General features: G+C 35.2%; 1 protein-coding gene and 1 long non-coding RNA gene across 4 annotated transcripts in view; one reads left to right on the forward strand and one right to left on the reverse strand.

Annotated features, from left to right (window-relative positions):
- ERICH3 (glutamate rich 3) overlaps positions 1 to 18,596 on the forward strand; it is a 106,732-nt gene that overhangs the window by 37,803 nt on the left and 50,333 nt on the right. For both annotated transcript variants that reach the window (XM_016920837.4, XM_513496.8), the window contains exons 7-8: positions 4,085 to 4,300; positions 15,160 to 15,340. In XM_016920837.4, the coding sequence (XP_016776326.1) occupies positions 4,085 to 4,300; positions 15,160 to 15,340 (397 nt within the window). The remainder of the gene's footprint in view (positions 1 to 4,084; positions 4,301 to 15,159; positions 15,341 to 18,596) is intronic.
- The window catches only part of LOC129143972 (uncharacterized), a 49,672-nt gene continuing 41,032 nt past the window's right edge, over positions 9,957 to 18,596 (reverse strand). For both annotated transcript variants that reach the window (XR_008547998.1, XR_008547997.1), the window contains exon 3: positions 9,957 to 14,678. This is a non-coding gene — a long non-coding RNA (uncharacterized LOC129143972). The remainder of the gene's footprint in view (positions 14,679 to 18,596) is intronic.

Below are 18,596 nucleotides of genomic sequence, written 5' to 3' on the forward strand. Positions count from 1 at the left end.
AACAAAAGGGAAAACTTTTCTGAACCAGATACAACTTCTATCAGAAAAGACCTAGTGTTGACTTCTTCCAAATTTTAAACGCATGAAACCTAGAAAATGAAACTTTCCAAGAATAGGTTTGCATTTGCATGCCAACTTACTTTCCCATCAATGTATGAAATTGCTTCAAGTTTGACTTTTAAAAGGTTGAATATAGAAAGAATAGAATGTCCATCTTTAAAAAACGCTGAGTTTATCACACATAGGAGCTTGATTCTGCTACCCTCTCAAGGTTACATCTCAGATAATTTTCCCTTATTTTAATAGAGCAGAGGAAGGAGGTATGGTAACCATGAAACATGAGTTACTTAAATAGGGAGGAGGAATTAGTACATTCACTAATTAGGGAAAGTACTGTTAATTTTTCTAAAATGAAGAAAATTTTGCCAGCTTAAGAAAAAACCTGTGACATGAGTACAATTGTCATTATGTTCAAAGGAATGATTATGTTTCATTTAAGAAACACAAGATATATGAAATTATGATATTTTTATTTTTAATTGACAGATAACCTTGACACTAAGAAATTAATTCAGACAAGTGATTGTGTTTCACAGTAAAAGTATAAATACAACTCTAAAAATAATAATATATTAATCTTCTTAATATGCTTTTCAGTTTCTGAAGCACTTTTCATAAATCTTATTTCAGTTAATTTAATAATAGTTTTCTAGAAACCAAGAGAAATTAATCCAAAAGTGGTGGTGCTTCATCCAGGGAAGACTGCTTACAGTTAGGCAGGAACTTCTTGAGTCATATGTCAATTAGTTTGACACTTTCTAGGCTCTGGTCTCCACTTTGAAGACCCAGAGATTTCCTGTTTTAGCCAGGGTCCAGGAATAGTCACATCTTGTGAGACTGTCCAGGCTAACTAAACGAACTCAAAACAAGATCATTTTTCTCTAGATAATAAATGAAAATGGGCAACTCAATGATATTCAGGGGCTATTTATTCACCAAGAGATGTCATAGTCAAGGCTTATAGAAGAAGTGCATTATCCCCTAGTAGGCAGACATATATGAGAAGCCAAATCACAATGAGAAAGTTGCCTAGTGAGCATGGAATCAGAATGAGGGGAGATAGTGTAATAGAATGTTAATCGTATAAGGCCTATATGGCCTGATACACCCATCTCATCTTGGGAATGGGCTAGCCAAAGGTACCAGAAAACTCAAAGGTCTTTGGCTAAAACCCTCTGTATCCTCCAGCGGTAACTTTGCCATTAGGACTAGAAATATTCAAAGTCCAATGAGTAGGATTTCCTCTCCCCTAGATAGTACTCAGATGGGTGCTTTCCATGCTTGCCAAGGTGATTATACTATTTTTTAAGTTCCATAATTATTAGTGCTACTTTGATCAATACTTTGTCCCATTAGACATGTGAACACCATCAATCAGGTATTATTTAAGCTCTGCTGGCTGGGGAGCAATTCTTTTTTCCTTTAATGTGACTCTTCAAATCTGTTCTGAGCCACTGGATAGATTTACTAATTGAATCTTTACAGGGCCTTTTCCTGTTTCAAGTTTTTGGGGTATGTATTATTGAAAGACAGGCAGCTAATGGTAGCTGTCATGTGCTGACAAGATTGAGATAAATTCCACAATAATGTCAACTAGCTAAACTCACTTTTCATTTAGTAAATATTTATTGAGCATTTATGATGGCCTTGGTACTGCTTTAGGCATCAAGACAGACAAAAGTAACTTATTGGAGCTTATAGTGTAATGTTCACAGACAAAGTATACTGTGATTATGTCTTATCTGTAATTTTTTTCAATGGCATTGATGATGAAAATGATTTAATATAAAATCAGACAAGAAGCTCCTAAAGAAGAATAATATTCTGTACATTGCTGAGTATGTAGCGAGCACTCAAAAAACTCATTGCTTTTTTAAAGAGTAAAGTATATACATGTTGAAATACATGTACTTGAAGGTACAACAGATAGAAGTAGGTTGAACTTTGCTAAGTAGCAGGAGTGAGAGTCTTTAATTTAGGCAAAAGTGATTTGGCCAAAAACAGACGGGATGAGATGCAAATGAGGAAAAATAATGACTTGATTGAAAATGAATGATGTTAGAATGAGAGTTTCTCATATATTATTGGTAGAAGTAGAAATTAATACAAGTATTTGTGAAGGCAATATGGAAATATCTATCACCATTTTAAATGAACATGCTCAAGCATTTTAACATGTAGGAATTTATCCTAGGAATACAGAATATGTGTAAAGAAACAGATTCAAGAATATTTTGTACTGTTGTATTTGCAATAGTGAACAATTGGAAGATACCTAAGTAATAGGGTATTGTTTTAACTTGTTATGTTATATTAAAGTACATTTAAAAAGTATTATTACTTGCACTGGCATGAAAAGATGTCCAAAATGCTGTTGAACTAAAAGAAGCAAGGTAAAGAACAACATGTTAATTTTTTTGAAAAACTGGTAAACCATTTCCAAAGAAGGCATGTAATTGATTGATGCCTACTCAGAAATAATTTTGTTTTAAATCCTTAAACACAAAAAGTTCTAGATTCATTGATTTTCTTGTCATTATTTTTTACTTATTTTTATTTTTTATTACAATATAAATGTACTCCTTTACAGAAAAAATGGAAAATATAGGAAAAGAAAAATTAGAGCATGACAAAATGCAATATCAACCATTCTAACAATTATAAACTCCTTGGTGAATATCCACTTAAATCTCTTTCGGTTCATATGCTTTTTTAAATCAAAATATGGGCTATCCATGCCCTTCATTTATAAGTTCCTTTTGCTCATTTAGCAATGAGAGATATTTGGAGAGTGACTTTCCTTTCTACAAAATAATTTTTCACCAATAAGCATATTAAAATACAAACTAAGTTGATCAAAAATTAATTAGAAATTTAAAAATAAACATAAGTACAATATAAATTTATATTGTAGAAATAGAAATAAATTGGTGCAAAATAGATAAACCTACTTAAATATTCCTTAAAATTTGGGAAACTACCTCAGATACCCAAAAATTACCAATTTGTGAAAATTCAGTGACTCACTTATACCTGACAAATGTAATTATTGACTATACCTTTAGTGTTTTTTAATGATTAAAATAGTACATGCTGATTAAACTCTAAAACAATATGAAGGGATATCCCTAAAGGTAGCCCCACATTCAAGTTTTTTCAGTCATTCTTGTTTTTAATCAGAATTCACACGTAAATTATTTAAAAGAAATTTATGGTCATACCATATGAACCTTTTTATTTCAGGATAAATATATTCATGTTATTTTTGTTTAAGCCCGGTGAGATCTATCATAGGAACAAAGCAAGTTTTAGTTAAACATCTTCCTATTGATGGACTTATATGATGTTACATTTTGTGCAACTAACTTCATATATATGTGTGTGTGTGTGCATGTGTATATGTATACTTATACACATTTATATTAGTGAACTTGTATAGTTATCTGTGTAGGATTTATTCCTACCACTAGAATTTCTAGGTCAAAGGATATATACCTTAAAATTTTGATAAATATTTTAATTTTTCCTCTGTAAATGTAATAATTTACTCTAAATAGTACATGAGTTATTTATGCTAAACAGTACATGCCAGTTTGTTTACAGCTTTGCAAACCCTGCATATTCTAATACCTAGATGCCTGAAATAAGAATATGAAAAAAGTCCTAATTTCCTATTGCTAACTGGACTAAAGCTCTGCTTTAAAGCACACTTCAAACTTCTTGATCTTAAATTGTTTAATTGTATTGGGTTTAATGGATTGTTGAAGAAAAACCCCAAAAGTACTATAAAAGTGTCATCACTTTATGTTAGTTAAAAAATATACCACATAAAGTTAGAATTTTTAATTTGCTGCAGATACTACAAAGTGTCATTTTTCAGCAGACTGGAGTGTTTTGAGTTTGTCTATTGATATCAGTTGTATTTGCATGCAATGTCAATCAGTTAGGCTTGTCTTTAAATTTGGGTTACATTGAGTCACTGATTCTGTTTCATTGGTTCTTATGTGATGAAATATGATTACAGGGCAAGAAGGCAGTGATGAAGTTCAGGAACTCCATAGGCAATTCACAGAGAATGAATTCATATCAACTTCCAAACATTAACAGTTACATGATGCCTATTCCTCCTCCACTTCCCCCAAATGGGAAAATCACAAGAGAAAATAGATCTGAAACATGGAGAAGGAGAAGATTTCGTCCAACCACTGCTCCAAATGGCTTAGAACCTCTTTTGACCAAGGTGATTATGGAACAAATTTTTCTTTTATTAATTTATCTCAGATTACATTGCACTATTAGATTTCCAGGTTTGCAGTAAAAGAATTTGGAGGAAATTGCATGCAAAATGTTGTGTGTAAAGAAATACAATTTTATAAGTAAGCTTGAATGTATCTGAAACCAAAGGCTTGAGTAATTCAGTTGCATAATGAGTTTAGCACAATTAATAATAAAAGATTTAACAATTCTGTGGTCAAATTTAATTTGACCAATACGTATTTCCAAATCATTTATTTCCTTAAATGCACCTGTTCAGTCACATGTTGTTAGAAATATCTTAACATCTAATTTGTAAAAATTCAGAAACCTTGATATACCTAAAAAGCATAATATAGTTTATTTTGAACAATTTATGGCAAATTACTGTATCATACATAGATAAATTATTTCAGTAATTTTTTTAAGAGATTACAGTTTGTTGTACTGATTTCCTCAAAATACTAATAGAAGAAACAATTTTAAGGCCTGTTGGACTTTATACACATACAAGCTAGTAAGAAGGCAAAATATCTCTTCATTTTTATTATGTTAAATATACAACCAATAGCAATTAAATGAAAGTTTTGTGATTGGCAAATAAGCTGGGTCAACATTTCACTGACTGACCATCAAGAAGTGAAGTGCCAGCATGCACATAGATTCTTAAAAACCAACTTCACTTTCAGTAACCTTATTCACCCCATGTCCACATCTCACTCCCAGCAGCTGTCCTTACCTCTAACCTTCTCAGAAGATGGGGACCATCTTCTTCCTGCTTGCTTGAATTTCCTTTTTTCAACTCTACTTTTACCAATTCTCTCCCTTGGTTGCTGTCTTTGACAGGATGTTTTCTCTCTCATCCCCAAGGCCCACCCTTGCCCTGCATCTTTGATCAGATACTCTTTCACTGTCAGTGGTAGCTCATACTATCTGTCATTCTCTCTAATTTGGATTTGCTGCCTTCCTCTAATACTCATCTCTGTCTCTCAACATATCCAGGCCTTAGATAAAGGAGCAAATTATTTCCTCACATGCTGCAACCTTAGACTTCTGTTTTATCTTTTCTTCATTAGTAAGTTCTCTATAGAGCAGTTTACTGGAGCTTAGTCTAACAACCCCAGGCAACTCAACTTACAACAATATTCTTGCTCACAATTTTATGGTCAGCTGTAATTCTAGGACCCAGAGTGGAGGAACAGCTCAGAATGAAGGAGTCTGGAATATGTTGGCCTCATTCATGGGCAACAGAACCACAGAATGCTTTTAAGGTTCCACTCAGGAGTGGCACATGTCACTTACACTTGAATGCCATTTGGCAAGCCCTTGACCAAGACTGACCTCAATGGAGTAGGAAGTTATCAGTCTCTCACAGAAAAGGGCAGTGAATATTTGGAACAATAATAGAATCTACCATATCCACTAACTTAATTTTTCACTCTGCATGCTGGCATTGGTTTCTACCTGGCCAATGAACATGCTCTCAAAAGATGTGGCTCACACTTAGCAAAAACAATGACTTACTCATCATTCTGAAACACTTGGGGGGCAGGATTTGATTTTCGGGTGTTAAAATGTATTACTGGGATACATTCTACCTGTTCATGCTCTTTTAAAACACAAGTTTAAATGTCTCACAAGCCATAAGAATATATAAAGTCTTATCTATATGTACAAGTTCAACAACAATAACCAAGCAAGCACCATGCACTCACTACACCTTCACGATGAACTCTACTATCATATTATGCAAGAGCCCCCTTTTTCCTGCCCCATCATTCTTTAATTTTTCCAGGGCAAGCACCATGCTGACTTCCCTGTGAACTATGTCCCTGCTTTTCTTTAGAGTTCTATCGCTTATATGCATAAAACTTCAGAAATAAGCTCAAACCTAGCATTGTAATGAAAGGACGCTATTTCCGGAAGAAAACAAGCTGAATAGAATCTTTGGGTCACAGCCTGGGTTTGGTTTTTAAACAGTTTTAAAAGCCCCTTCTGGGGAAGTCAGAGTGGTCAGGTCATGAGTGTGTCAAGGTATCTGGTGGGGTCCTAGTGTGAGCCAGACACTGGATGTCCAGCAGGAAAATGACCAGGAGAATGGGCTTCTGTAGCTGGGCATGGAGGAGGGAGCAGCAGCCTCTTCATCCCAGGGTCGTGACAAGTGAAGCACAAATAAGCATCTGAGCCAGCTTCCCCTGGGATTCTGCATTCAGGTTAGAAGCACAGCATGGTGTCGTCAGGCATGCTGGCTTTGACAGACCTTATCATGTCTGTCTCCTGAGTCACAGGGCTTCAGTCTGACTTACTCTTCTTTTTTTCCAAGAAAAAAAAAAACCTTTTTCTCTCTTTTTGGAATCTCTATTTTGGGAATGTTAGAACTACTAGACTGATGCTCTAAGATTCTTAGCTTTTCTCTCCTACTTTCTACCTCTTTGTCTTTTTGTTCTACTTGCTGAGAGGTTTTTTTTCAATTTTATCTTCCACACATTCTACTGAGTTTTTTCTCCTGCCATGTTTCAATTCTAAGAACTCCTTTTGTGCTCAGTGAATACTACTTTTAAAAATGCATCTTATTCTTGATCTGTATGATTTTAACTCCGTCGTATTTGTGGAGACTTGCTTTGTGAGCTAATATATGTTCAGTTTTGGGAAAGAATCATATCCTTTAAATGTTGAAATTAAGGTTCTATAAATGTCCAATAGATAAATGTTAATTATGTTACTCATATTTTTACATTTGTAGACTTTTTATGTGTTTAGTCTCTTAATTCTTGAGTTATAATGAAAATCCATTCTCTATAATTATGGATTTGTCAATTTGTCTTTGTAATTATGCCAACTTCTGTTTGTAAATGTTTAGAAAATCTTATATGCTCTCAGACTTAAGATTATTTTAATCTTACTGGTGAGGAGATCCTTTTTGTCATATTACTTTTTGTCTTAAAATCTATTTTGTCTAATAATACTTCTTATTTTCTTTAGATTAGTGTGTGTGTGTCTGTGTGTGTGTCTGTGTGTGTGTGTGTACTGTATATGGAGAGTTGACACTTGAATAACATGGGGGGAAGGGGTGTCATTTCTCTGCACAGTCGAAAATTTGTATATAAACTTTGACTCCCCCAAAACTTAACTACTTATAACCTACTGTTGACTGGAAGCCTTACCAATAACATAAATATTCAATTAACACATATTTTGTATGCTATTTGTATTATATACTGTATTCTTACAAAGTTAGAGAAAAGAAAATGTTATTAGGAAAACTGTAAATAAGAGAAAATACATTTATACTACTGTACTGTATTTATCAATACCATAAGTTATGTCTTCTCTTTACAAAATGAATCGTCCACCCGTGAGCAACCTCAGCTAGAGAATTCAATTCAACCTTTTCTTGTAATGTCATGACTTTGCTTCCTGGAGTGTTTCTCCAAGTGAAACTTTGTTGAGTCCCATGATGTTATTCAGTGTTTACAGTATTACGCTAAACACGATGGAAAATATATAAGAACTTTGAGAGATTACTTTTTACTCTGATAGATGATTTACCAAAGAGATGAATTGCTCGTGTGGACATGACTAGTGTCACATGGCATTTTAAGTGGATACTCACAACACTTGAGCTCACTACAATAGCAACAGAAGGTGGCTATGAAATTATTACAGCAGTACAGTATGTACTACAGTTAATTTTATGCAGTTATGATTTAATATTGCATCTTTATATTTGTTTACATTTCTCTTGATTGTAAATGGCACCATGCATGGTCTGTTAAGAGTATGTGTAAGTTTTGATAAATCTTAACTTTTTATAATAGAATTGTGTGTATTTTATGGTAGTAAATGATAAAACAGACTAGCATCTACATATATTTTATGCATTCATAACATACATTTTTCTTATTTTTCAAAATATTTCTAGGCTATACAGTTTGTCTTCAAGTTTTTCAAATTGTTGTAAATCTCCAAAGAATTTTCCAACATACTTATTGAAAAAAATCTGCATATGTGTGGACCCATGTGGTTCAAACCCATGTTGTTCAAGCGTCAACCGTATATATACACATATGTATGTGTGTGTATAAGCATATGTGTATATATATTCCTTTCACTTTTAGTCTTTTGGTGTCTTTGGTTTTAAACTTTAGGCTTTAAATATGTTTATGTAACATAGGGGTGGATTGTGTTTGATTCAATTTGAGAATCTCTGTTCTATTAATAAATGAGTTTAGTCCAAGTATATTTACTTTGTTTAGTGATATATTTAGACTTATTTCTACCATCTTAGTTTTTTTTTTTTAACTTACCATGACGTTTCTTTGTAGAATTTTATGCTATTAATTGACTCTTCCTTAAACCTCTCCTCTCTTGCCTTCCATGGCATTCTGTTTTCATGCTTCCTCGGGGTCTCCTTTTACCTCTTGTCCTACTCCTTTGTGATTCTTTTTCATCTTCATCCATAAATCTACCCATCCCTATAGGCTTCAGCCTTTACACTTGTTTTTCTGTTCAAGATGTAGTCATCTTCACACATGATTTCATGCTAGATGTCTGTTGGAGTTGACTCCAGCCCTGATCCTTAGGCATCGAGTAAAATTGTCTCAGTGGGGAGAGTCACACACTTTTACATTAATACTTGAGTTTAGTTTATTTAGATATAGAAAAGATTCATTTAAGGGGAGATGGCTCTTGTGACTAATTTACACATAAATTCATCTTTCATTTTATGACTATCATCCAGCAAAGCATCTTTTAAAGGCTCTTAAATAAAGGAAAGAAAGAGTAAAAAGCAATGAAATGTGGCTTGCTGGTATCCACCACCTGCTCCTCTATGAATGTGTAGAACAACATGGTCTCTGGCTTCTGTGATTCATGTCTCTGGGGATGATCAGTAGAGCCAAATGGCAAGGTGTGGTACGACTCACAGTCCAGCAAGTTGTCTCTGGACTCTGTTGCTTTGTCCTGTTTTGTTCTAGCACCTTCAGAGCTTTATACTGCATTTACAGAATCCATGAGGCTAGTTACATTTTGCACTAAGGTTTACCTCACTCACCTCCAGACTTTTGAGTTCTCATTCAGGATCGAGGTGGTCTAACCTTACCAGTCACCTACTCTATACAGCAGCCTGCTGAAAATGTGGAAAGTTTCATATATAGCTTTTATAAAAGTGAAAGTACAGGCTTCCAAATAAGAACCTACTTAATGGTTATGTTTATCTATTTTAGAAACCAATAACAAAGTTTGATTTTATTTTTTATACATTTTTTGAAAGAGAGGGCAAAAAGTTTATGACACTAGTTTGAGACTTTTCCATGAAAGCCCCCTATCTACCTCCTAGGTACCAAATAAGCCCTGTGCAATTACAGATGCCCAATTGATAGGTCCTACTGCTCCTCAAATTCAACATGGTTATAACTTAAGCCAGTTTCTCCATTCAGTTGCCTTATTTATTTTAAAGCACAAACTTTTGTCCTGTAATTTGGCCTCAAAATCTATAATTTCTTCTTCCTTGTGCATTGCACATCAAGCTAGTTGCTAAGTTCTCTAGATCAGAGATGTCCAATAGAAATAGAAGGCAAGCCACATATGCAATTCTAAAATTTTCTAATAGTCAATTTAAAAAGATAAAGAGAAACATGAAATAAATTTTAAGATTTTAATATATTTTATTTAATCAAGTATATCTAAAATATCATTTCCACATGTAATCAATATGAAAAATTTTAATTAAGTATGATTTATTTTCTTATACTATGTCTTTGATATTCAATGAATATTTTATACTTACAGCAAATGAGCTACCTTTCAAATGCCCAGAATCCAAATGGGGGAAATGGCTGCTGTCCTGGATGGCACAGCTCTAGATGCCACCTGAACAGTGGCTCATGTACCTGATAATCCTTTTTCATCCTTACTGCTACATCTCTAGTTCAGGGGCTTGCTAACTAATCTCTTAATGGAACTATTGCAATCATCTATATACTTGTCCTGCCTCTAAATGAGAATATAGCTCAGTCCAGTTTTTGTTGATAATGGCAAATGATATGCTAGGTCCTGAGGTTACCAAGATGGGTAAGACTAAACTGTTTCTCTCAGAAAGACTGCAGTCTAGCAAGAGAGACAGATATATATATATATATACACACACAATTAACCATGATATATTGTGATGAGTCCTATAATTGTGATATAAATAAAGCACAATAGAAACATAGAGGAAAGAAATATTAGTTTTGACCGAGGAGATTAGAGAATGCCTCCTAGAGAAGGTGGCATTTGAAATGGGCTTTGAATGATCAGTAGGAAGTTAGCAGATAGAACCAGGGAACTGAGATTGAAAAGCAGAAAGGGGAAAAAGGAATAAGCAAAATTCATCTCGGTTTTATTAGATTCTACATAATGGTGCTAAATTAAACTTTATGGAAAGACTCTCAACATGCTCCTCTACTGCTTGAAACCTTCACTAGTTGGCCCTTTCTTAATGAAAGTAGGTATATTGTTCTGCATGGCTATTTTAAAATGTGGGTTTTTAAAAATTATTCAGGTATGGTGAGACTTACAGATTAAGAGACAATTGCCATCAAAAAGATAGATTGTTACTCACAGTTCCCAAGAGGAGGGGACACACCACATGCATTGGTCAGGGATCCATCCAGAATAATGTTTACCAATCTGGGCATTGGAGTCCAGCTAAATTAATAGGTAAAATTAACCATCACAAGATCAGGTGCAGTGGCTCACATCTGTAATCCTAGTGACTTGAAAGGCTGAGGCAAGAGGATCGCTTGAGGTCGGGAGTTTGACACCAGACTGGCCAACATAACAAGACCCAATCTCTAGCACCTGTAATCCCAGCTATTAAGGAGGCTGAGGCAGGAGGTTGGCTTGGGCCCAGGAGTTTAAGGCTGTAGTGATTGCACCACTGTGATTGCACCACTGCACTCCAGCCTAGGCAACACAGCAAGACCCTATCTTCAATAATGTTAATAATAACTCTTACACCACACCATGCAGAGCCACACAAGGAAGCACCAGAGTAGGTTAGGAAGCAGAGGGAGTGGGGAAGGAAATGTGAGCAGGAACCCTTATTATCATTTCTGTGGGAAGGAACAGGTGAGATAGATCCTGAAAAATCTAGAGCTCTGATGCCTCTGTAAGCATTGAGGTGCTTCTGGGCACATTAGGAATAAGCATGAGGTAAAGTTTACATAGTAGTAAGAAAAATGGCCCAAAAGAAAAAGAAAAGAGAAACTATACTAAAAGCAAAGTGGGAGGCAAAACCAGAGAGAAAGAGAAGAGAAAGGGAAGAGCATGTGTAATGTAGTGCTGTGAGGTTTTCATACAACCAGCTGCTTCCTAAGTCTTTGGGATATGAACACTCTTACTCTGGCTTGTGTCAGACTTTCTCTCTCTAGGGCCACCAGCATCAACATGGGGATTGCCACTCTTTATGGTCAGGCTGGTTTTGTATCAATCTTTATCAAGGAATAGTAACCAAAATTGGTGTTTGGTTTAACAAGACACTGTGAATCAGTTTTCCTGTTCTGGTAACTATTGAGTTTCTATAAATGTAGCAAGCTTCCTATATAGGGTAGAACCAACCTACTGTAGCTTTATCAGAATATGGAAAGGACAGAATATGGAATGCCTAATTGTTCCATGTCTGTGTCCAGTTGGATCAATGTTAATTAGGTCCTTACTAAGCATCAGCACTGGCAAGTTACTGGGGGCATGAAGATCACTAGGACGTCATCCTTATCTACTGAGAGAGAGATAATACAAGGGAATAGTTCCAATATCATGTGACTCATAAAATTGTAGAGGCCTGGAGATTAAAAGTAGTTGATAGTGTTTGGGCCACTACAATCAGTTCAGTTGCCAGACATTTAAATGTAGCATGAGAAATTGCAATCACTGGGAGATAGTAGGTATTAGAAAATATAACACATTTTATGTTGCCTGGGGAATGTTGGAACTTATCCCATGGATAATGGGAATCACTGGAGGGCTTTAAGCAGGAGAGTCACATGATCTGTTTAATAACAATAGATCACTCTGATTTCCAACAGGAGGGAGATTTTGAGGGATATCAGACTAGAAGTGGGGAGACTAATTTGTAGGGTGACCATACTTCTCAGTTTTCCTGGAATAGTTCAAAATTCTGCCCCTTTCCCCCCATTTCCTAATTTTTAGTAACACTTCTTTCACTGTGTGTCCAAGTTTGGATGACAAATTTCATGGTCACCCTACTTGATGTCCAGAATTCACCAGGGCTTCGTGAAGAAGATGGAGAGGAGTTATTGCCCAACACTACCAACAAGAACAGGCCCTTTGACACTATACTGTTTGTGTGGGCATGGATAAAAGAGATTTCAGTGAAAACTTAGTATATCAATTGAATGCAAAATGTTGCAAATATATAATGACTGATGGGTTAACCACTCAATGGGCTTGCTGTTTATTTATCAGCTCAGTTGTACTTGCCTGAGAAATCTGAAAAGAAATGAGAAGGAAAGTCATAAGCAACTGGTGAAGGAAGTCAGAAAGAAGAGCTTTAGTTATGCAGGGGCATGAGGCCTTGTTCCTGTTCTTCAAATGGAACTGAATTTTCATGGAAGGTTTTGATACTTACTTGAGGATAGCAGAAAGGGCCAACAAACCTTATTAAAGTTTCATTTGTCTCTGGTCATTATATCTTTGCAAGATGGTAAGTATAGAGGCAGTTCAGTCAATTGAAAGAAACTACTGTTTGTTTCCTAGTGCGTATATTTAATCACGAGCTGTCACTTGGGCCTTCTGTTAGAACTCAGAAAAAATTTACCTGGTTGCAATAATTAGGGAATATTTTTTAAAAAGAGAATGAAATAATGAGACCCAAGAGAAAAGAGATGTTACCATCAGAAATAAGCTTTAGCAGAAAGAAATATGAATAAGAGGAAATGAAAAGGATAAAGGGCTGCCTTTTCCTGTATTTTTCTCTTTAAAAGTTTCTCCTTCCAGTTTCTCATTTCATACACAGGACACAGGTCTTTCCCTGACTCTAATCCCACTATTACCTAGTATTTATATAGTGCTTATCGCCTACAAACTCACAGGGCTGCCTCTAAATCCATGCTGCTTCAGAAAGTATTGCTTAACAAAACGGGGATGCTTTTATTTAATCAGTCACTTCATTAAAGGTGCTAGGTGCAGCTTGGAGCTGGATTTGCCTGAGGTCTGCTGATTGTGCAGTGGGCTGCACACAGGCATGTCACAGCTCCACAGTTGCCCAGGCAAGAGGAAACATGGGATTATGATTTTCCAAGTAGGAGTCAGACCTGGCATCATCCCCTTTGCTTCAACTGTGATTCAGGGAGATGTTTCTAATCTGCAAGAAATTATCCAGTTTGCTGATTTACTTTCATGGCTCTTGATGCCCTGTAATATGTCTCTTGATTATCTCTTTATTTGAGAGCTCTTCCTTCCAACAGGCAAGAAAATTTGCTTGAATTTTTAAATCTTGGACTTTCTCCCTCATTTATACTTTCAGATGGTTGCTAGCAGAATTTCATTCCATCAGATTTCTTTCCTCTGGCTTTTGCTTCAGAGAATAGAATGAAATGGAAAAAAAAAATTATCTGAAGTGGAAGAGGATGAGTTTAGAGATGGAAATATTTTAGTAGTTCCTTCAAAAATGTTTGTTGCAGCGTTGTTATTCTTTAGAAAATGCATGCTTCTCATGCATCTATAATTTGATGGAATCAACTCAAATTACTGCCTTGGATCCACTTAAAGTTGGTCTCTGCACATTTTTTGTCTAGCTTAAAATTGATTTTTAGGAAAGTGAAGTAGATGAGAAGGAAAGGCTGGCCTGTGTACAATTCTAGAGGCCTGCAATTTTCTTACTAGCCCCCCTTAAAGTCTTTCAACCCTCTCAGCCTTTCTTATTTCTCTGCCTCTTCCTCCTTTCCTTTGTTCTGCTTCTACTTCCTCCTCTTCCTCGTAGAGGTCAGGCAAACACTGTGCTCATTCACTATTATGAAAATATTTCAAACAATTAATTAGGAGTCAATGCCTAGGACATTGATTTTCTGGCATACACATTTACTGCATATTTTATAAATAATTTAAATTGGGCAATGTCATAGGATATCAAATACGTTTTTGTAGTAATTTTAGAGACTTTGATTGGTAGATTGTTTTGATACTATAAACAATATTGATATTGGATTTTCAATCAACTGAATGCCCCTGTGAAACTGGATAGTCCCAAGCACAAATTATTGATGACACCGATCTTCAGAATGACTGTAGAAGAAATCATACATGTGCATCTCCCTCTCAGATGGAATAAACCCAGGGAAGGATGTGTTGTCAGTGCTCAGCTGTAAAGATAAAGCAGCCAATTACAAAAACTATTGCTAAATCTCTAAGTCAGTTCAAACTGAAACAAAATGATGTTACTAATATTTATTTAGTTCATTTGTTTGGATTTTTATTGGAGAACCAGCTAAAAGAGCCAAAAGTTTCTTCTTGGTGTCATTGAAATTTTTGCTATATATAACAAACACACTCCCACACACCTCCCCACACAGTTGCACTTAAAGTAAAAAATGACAAACTCTATCCAAATCCCCATTATTTACATTAAAAGTACAAAGCCAAAACATGTATGTTATAGTTATTTAGGAGGATTTATTTTGCAAAGGGTTTGACTTTTTGTGCATTTGTAAATTGACACTTTATTTAGATTTTGTTGATAGGTACTTAAAAATAACCTTCTTTATTCTTCATATTACAATGTCAGGTAAGAACTCTCATTAGAAAGTAATTCGTTAATAAGCCTCATTTTTTTGTTTATTTCAGGATTCAAGAAGGATTCATAAAACATCCTTACATAGTAATGCAGCTATTACAATGATCTATTTGGGGAAAAATGTGCACCTATCTTCTGATAATCCTGACTTCCGGGATGAAATTAAAGTTTATCAGCAGCACTGTGGTGGGGAAAACCTTTGTGTCTACAAAGGCAAACTACTTGAAAAAGGTACACATAAAATGTGAATGTTTTTTAATTGCTTGGAGTTGATGCTATAGATAAGCTGCTGTTGATATAATATCAAAATGACTTCAATCACTTTATGAAATTATGCATATCCAGGGACTTATAAACCAGCTGCCTAAAAGTAAATCTAGATTTACTGCTCTGTGATTGAAACTGAAGCAGCAATTACTCTCGCAGATTGTGGAAGAAAGGATTTGGAGTGATTTAACCTGGTAACAGATTAATTTTGGGATGGAGATATATGATCATTAAAATGTTGCACGAATAAGGTGTCCCCGAAATTACAAGTTAACTATTTGGCTTGCCATAGTGAATTATGCCATACATTATTCTAAGAGAAAAATACCAGATTGGAAATTTGTTCTTTAGAGGTATGTTGAGATAAAATCACAAATCCAATAAACTGCAGGGTGAATCACACCTAAATAACTTGGTGGAGAATTTGGCTAAATAGCTTTTTAGTACATGTTTGCTTTCATTTGATCATAAATCCACGTTTGTCAGCATAGGATAATGTTTATATGCAATATAGGTTTTTGCAAATTATACTGTAATGTTTTTCTTCAATATTTAGTTCAAGGGAGCAGCAGTGAAAAGAAATAGTGTTTACAGGGTTATATTGTTACTTCCTTGCTTAAGAAACTGGGTCCAAAAAGTAGTAGCATTTTTACTAATTAAAAGAAATATATGTATTTGGATAATCTTGGTAGGAGTTACGGGGAGAATTGGGGACAAACATGGAATTTTTACTTTTAGTCTTTCTGATTTCCCTCATTAATTGAAGACAGTGACTATTACTTAAAATAAAATTCATGTCCTTAAAGAGAGACTATAAATTCATATTGAGGAATTACATATGTAAAACTTTGCATCACAAAAATGGTAAACACTTAACTGATAGTTTCAACTTAAAGTGAAACACAGTATGATGCTCAATGATGTCAAAAACTGTTTTTTTCCATTTCCATTTTATATATTTGGTAGGAATGCAATTTACCTTGTTTATTTTGCTGTAGCATTCCAGAGTTCATTCCTTTCATTTTGTAGTTGAGGAAAATGAGATGATTCCAGAGGTGGAGTGGCTCCCCAAGGTAACACTCTGACCAGAGTCGAGAGCAAATCCTGAGCCCCTGGCTAGGTGCAAGGCCCTTGATCAGTTCCAGGCAGCCCCAGTGAGCTATACTGAGTAGCATGGAGTTTCCTACATTTTCATGATATAAGTGGGATGAAACCTCTAATGATAGTGGCATAGATACATACACTTATTTTTCTAAAGTATAACTTTCAGCTATTGATTTAGGAGAATGCTGAAATTAGCTGTAAAGTCAGAATTAATGTGATGAAAACTGTCCTGGACTTTAGATCACACTTTATTCAACAAAATGCATATATAACATCTATTTGCTGGAAAATGTGATAGATACAAATGAAAAAAGAATGAGGCTTAGCTAAATGATTCTCTGGTAGACGATGTACACTCTGTGATGAGAGTGAAAAACCAAAGGTTATGGGAGAAAGGGTGTTACTTGAGTCAGTGTTATTTTGCATACATATTGATGCTGGGACGTTTTGTTACGGCATTGGACAGTCTTGAATAATAGCATGGAATGGGGACTTAAATAATTGAATCCTGTCCATGCAATAATTTTGTCTCAGCTTGCCCTTGATTGCCAGGAAAGTAATTGTTCAAAATTGAAAAGTTGGGTGGCTCAGAGTTGACTTGTGGTTCAGCAATCTTAGCAATTTAGCTGGACTGAAAAGAATCTGCCCTTTCTACAAATCAAAGCTGTGCATGATTCAGTAAAATGTGAATAGGGTTTTAAAATATTTCTGTTAACAAAAGTTGGAGGGGGAGCATTTAACATTGTGCTTGGAGCAGTAAACTCATTAAGATTTGGCTTTCGTTAATTCATCTTGCCTTTTTATTAGAAGTAACAATAAAATTAATTATTTAGAAAGGTGGCAAGTGCATCCTTTATTCCCAGGTAATTCATGATGTCTTGCAATTTGATTTTAGACTTCAAGCCACAAGCTGATTGTTTATTATATACACCCATTAAGTTACTGAGTATTTCCTGCTACTTGTAGAGTACAATTTCTTCACAGGCATATTTATTTGCCATGTTTATCTTTTCAGACAACACAAACCATGGCTTCCTGGGTTCATTTTAAGTGCAAAATAAAGTAACATTTTTTTTCTGGCTTTCTTAGAATCCCTTCCTTTTCTGCCTCATTTTCCTGTATTTCCATAACCGGATCCTGTTGCATCTATCTGTGCATTCGTCATTATGCTGTGGCAAATACAGCTGCTTCACTTGTTCCATACACACTATTATTTTTCCTTTGCTTGTGCTATTTCCTTTGTCTATAATACTTTCTCTTTTCTCATTTTCAAATTCAAATCTTACCCATCTTTTAGGACTCAGATTAAGTCAGTGTGCAGCTTTCTCACTGACTTCTACTCTTTTTTATCCCAATAGCTTTCAGTCAGCACTCAAAACTGAAGCAGTTCATTGTGCTTTGACTTATATTAACTGTTTTTAATTTTTTTCTTTTTTAAGAGACAGTCTCTCTCTCACCCAGACTAGAGTGCAGTGGCACAATCATAGTCACTATAGCCTTGAACTCCTAGGGTAAAGTGATCTTCCTATCTCAGCCATGCCCAGCTAATTTTTAAATATTTTTTATAGAGATAGGGTCTTGCTATGTTGCCCAGTCTGGTCTCAAACTCCTGGACTCCAGCAATCTCCCTGCCTTGGCCTCACAAAGCATTGGGATTACAGGCTTTAGCCACCACACTCAGACCTGTTTCTTATTTTTCTTTTATCATTGACTTTTTCTTCAGTTTTAAAAAATAGCTTTATTGAGGTGTGAATTAAATGCCATAAAATTTATTCATTGTAAGCGTATAATTCAATTTCTTTTTGGAATTGTACAGAGTTGTGCAGCCATTATCACAAACCAGGTGTAGGACATCTCCAGCACTTCAGGAAGTTCCCTTGTTCTCTTTGACAGTTGGTCCCTGTCTCATAGACAGCCCCAGGAAGACACTGATCTGCTTTCTGGCTGTACAGATTTTCTTTTCTGGACATTTCCTATAAACACAATCATACCATGGGTAGTCTTTTGTCTTTTTACACTCACTTAGCGTAATGTTTTTGAGAGTCATGCATATTTGTAGTATCAGTAGTGGCTCTCTCTTTATATTGCTGAGTATATTCCATTACATGGATATACC

The sequence above is a fragment of the Pan troglodytes genome, chromosome 1 (assembly GCF_028858775.2).
Source record: "Pan troglodytes isolate AG18354 chromosome 1, NHGRI_mPanTro3-v2.0_pri, whole genome shotgun sequence".
NCBI classification, from domain to species: Eukaryota; Metazoa; Chordata; class Mammalia; order Primates; family Hominidae; genus Pan; species Pan troglodytes.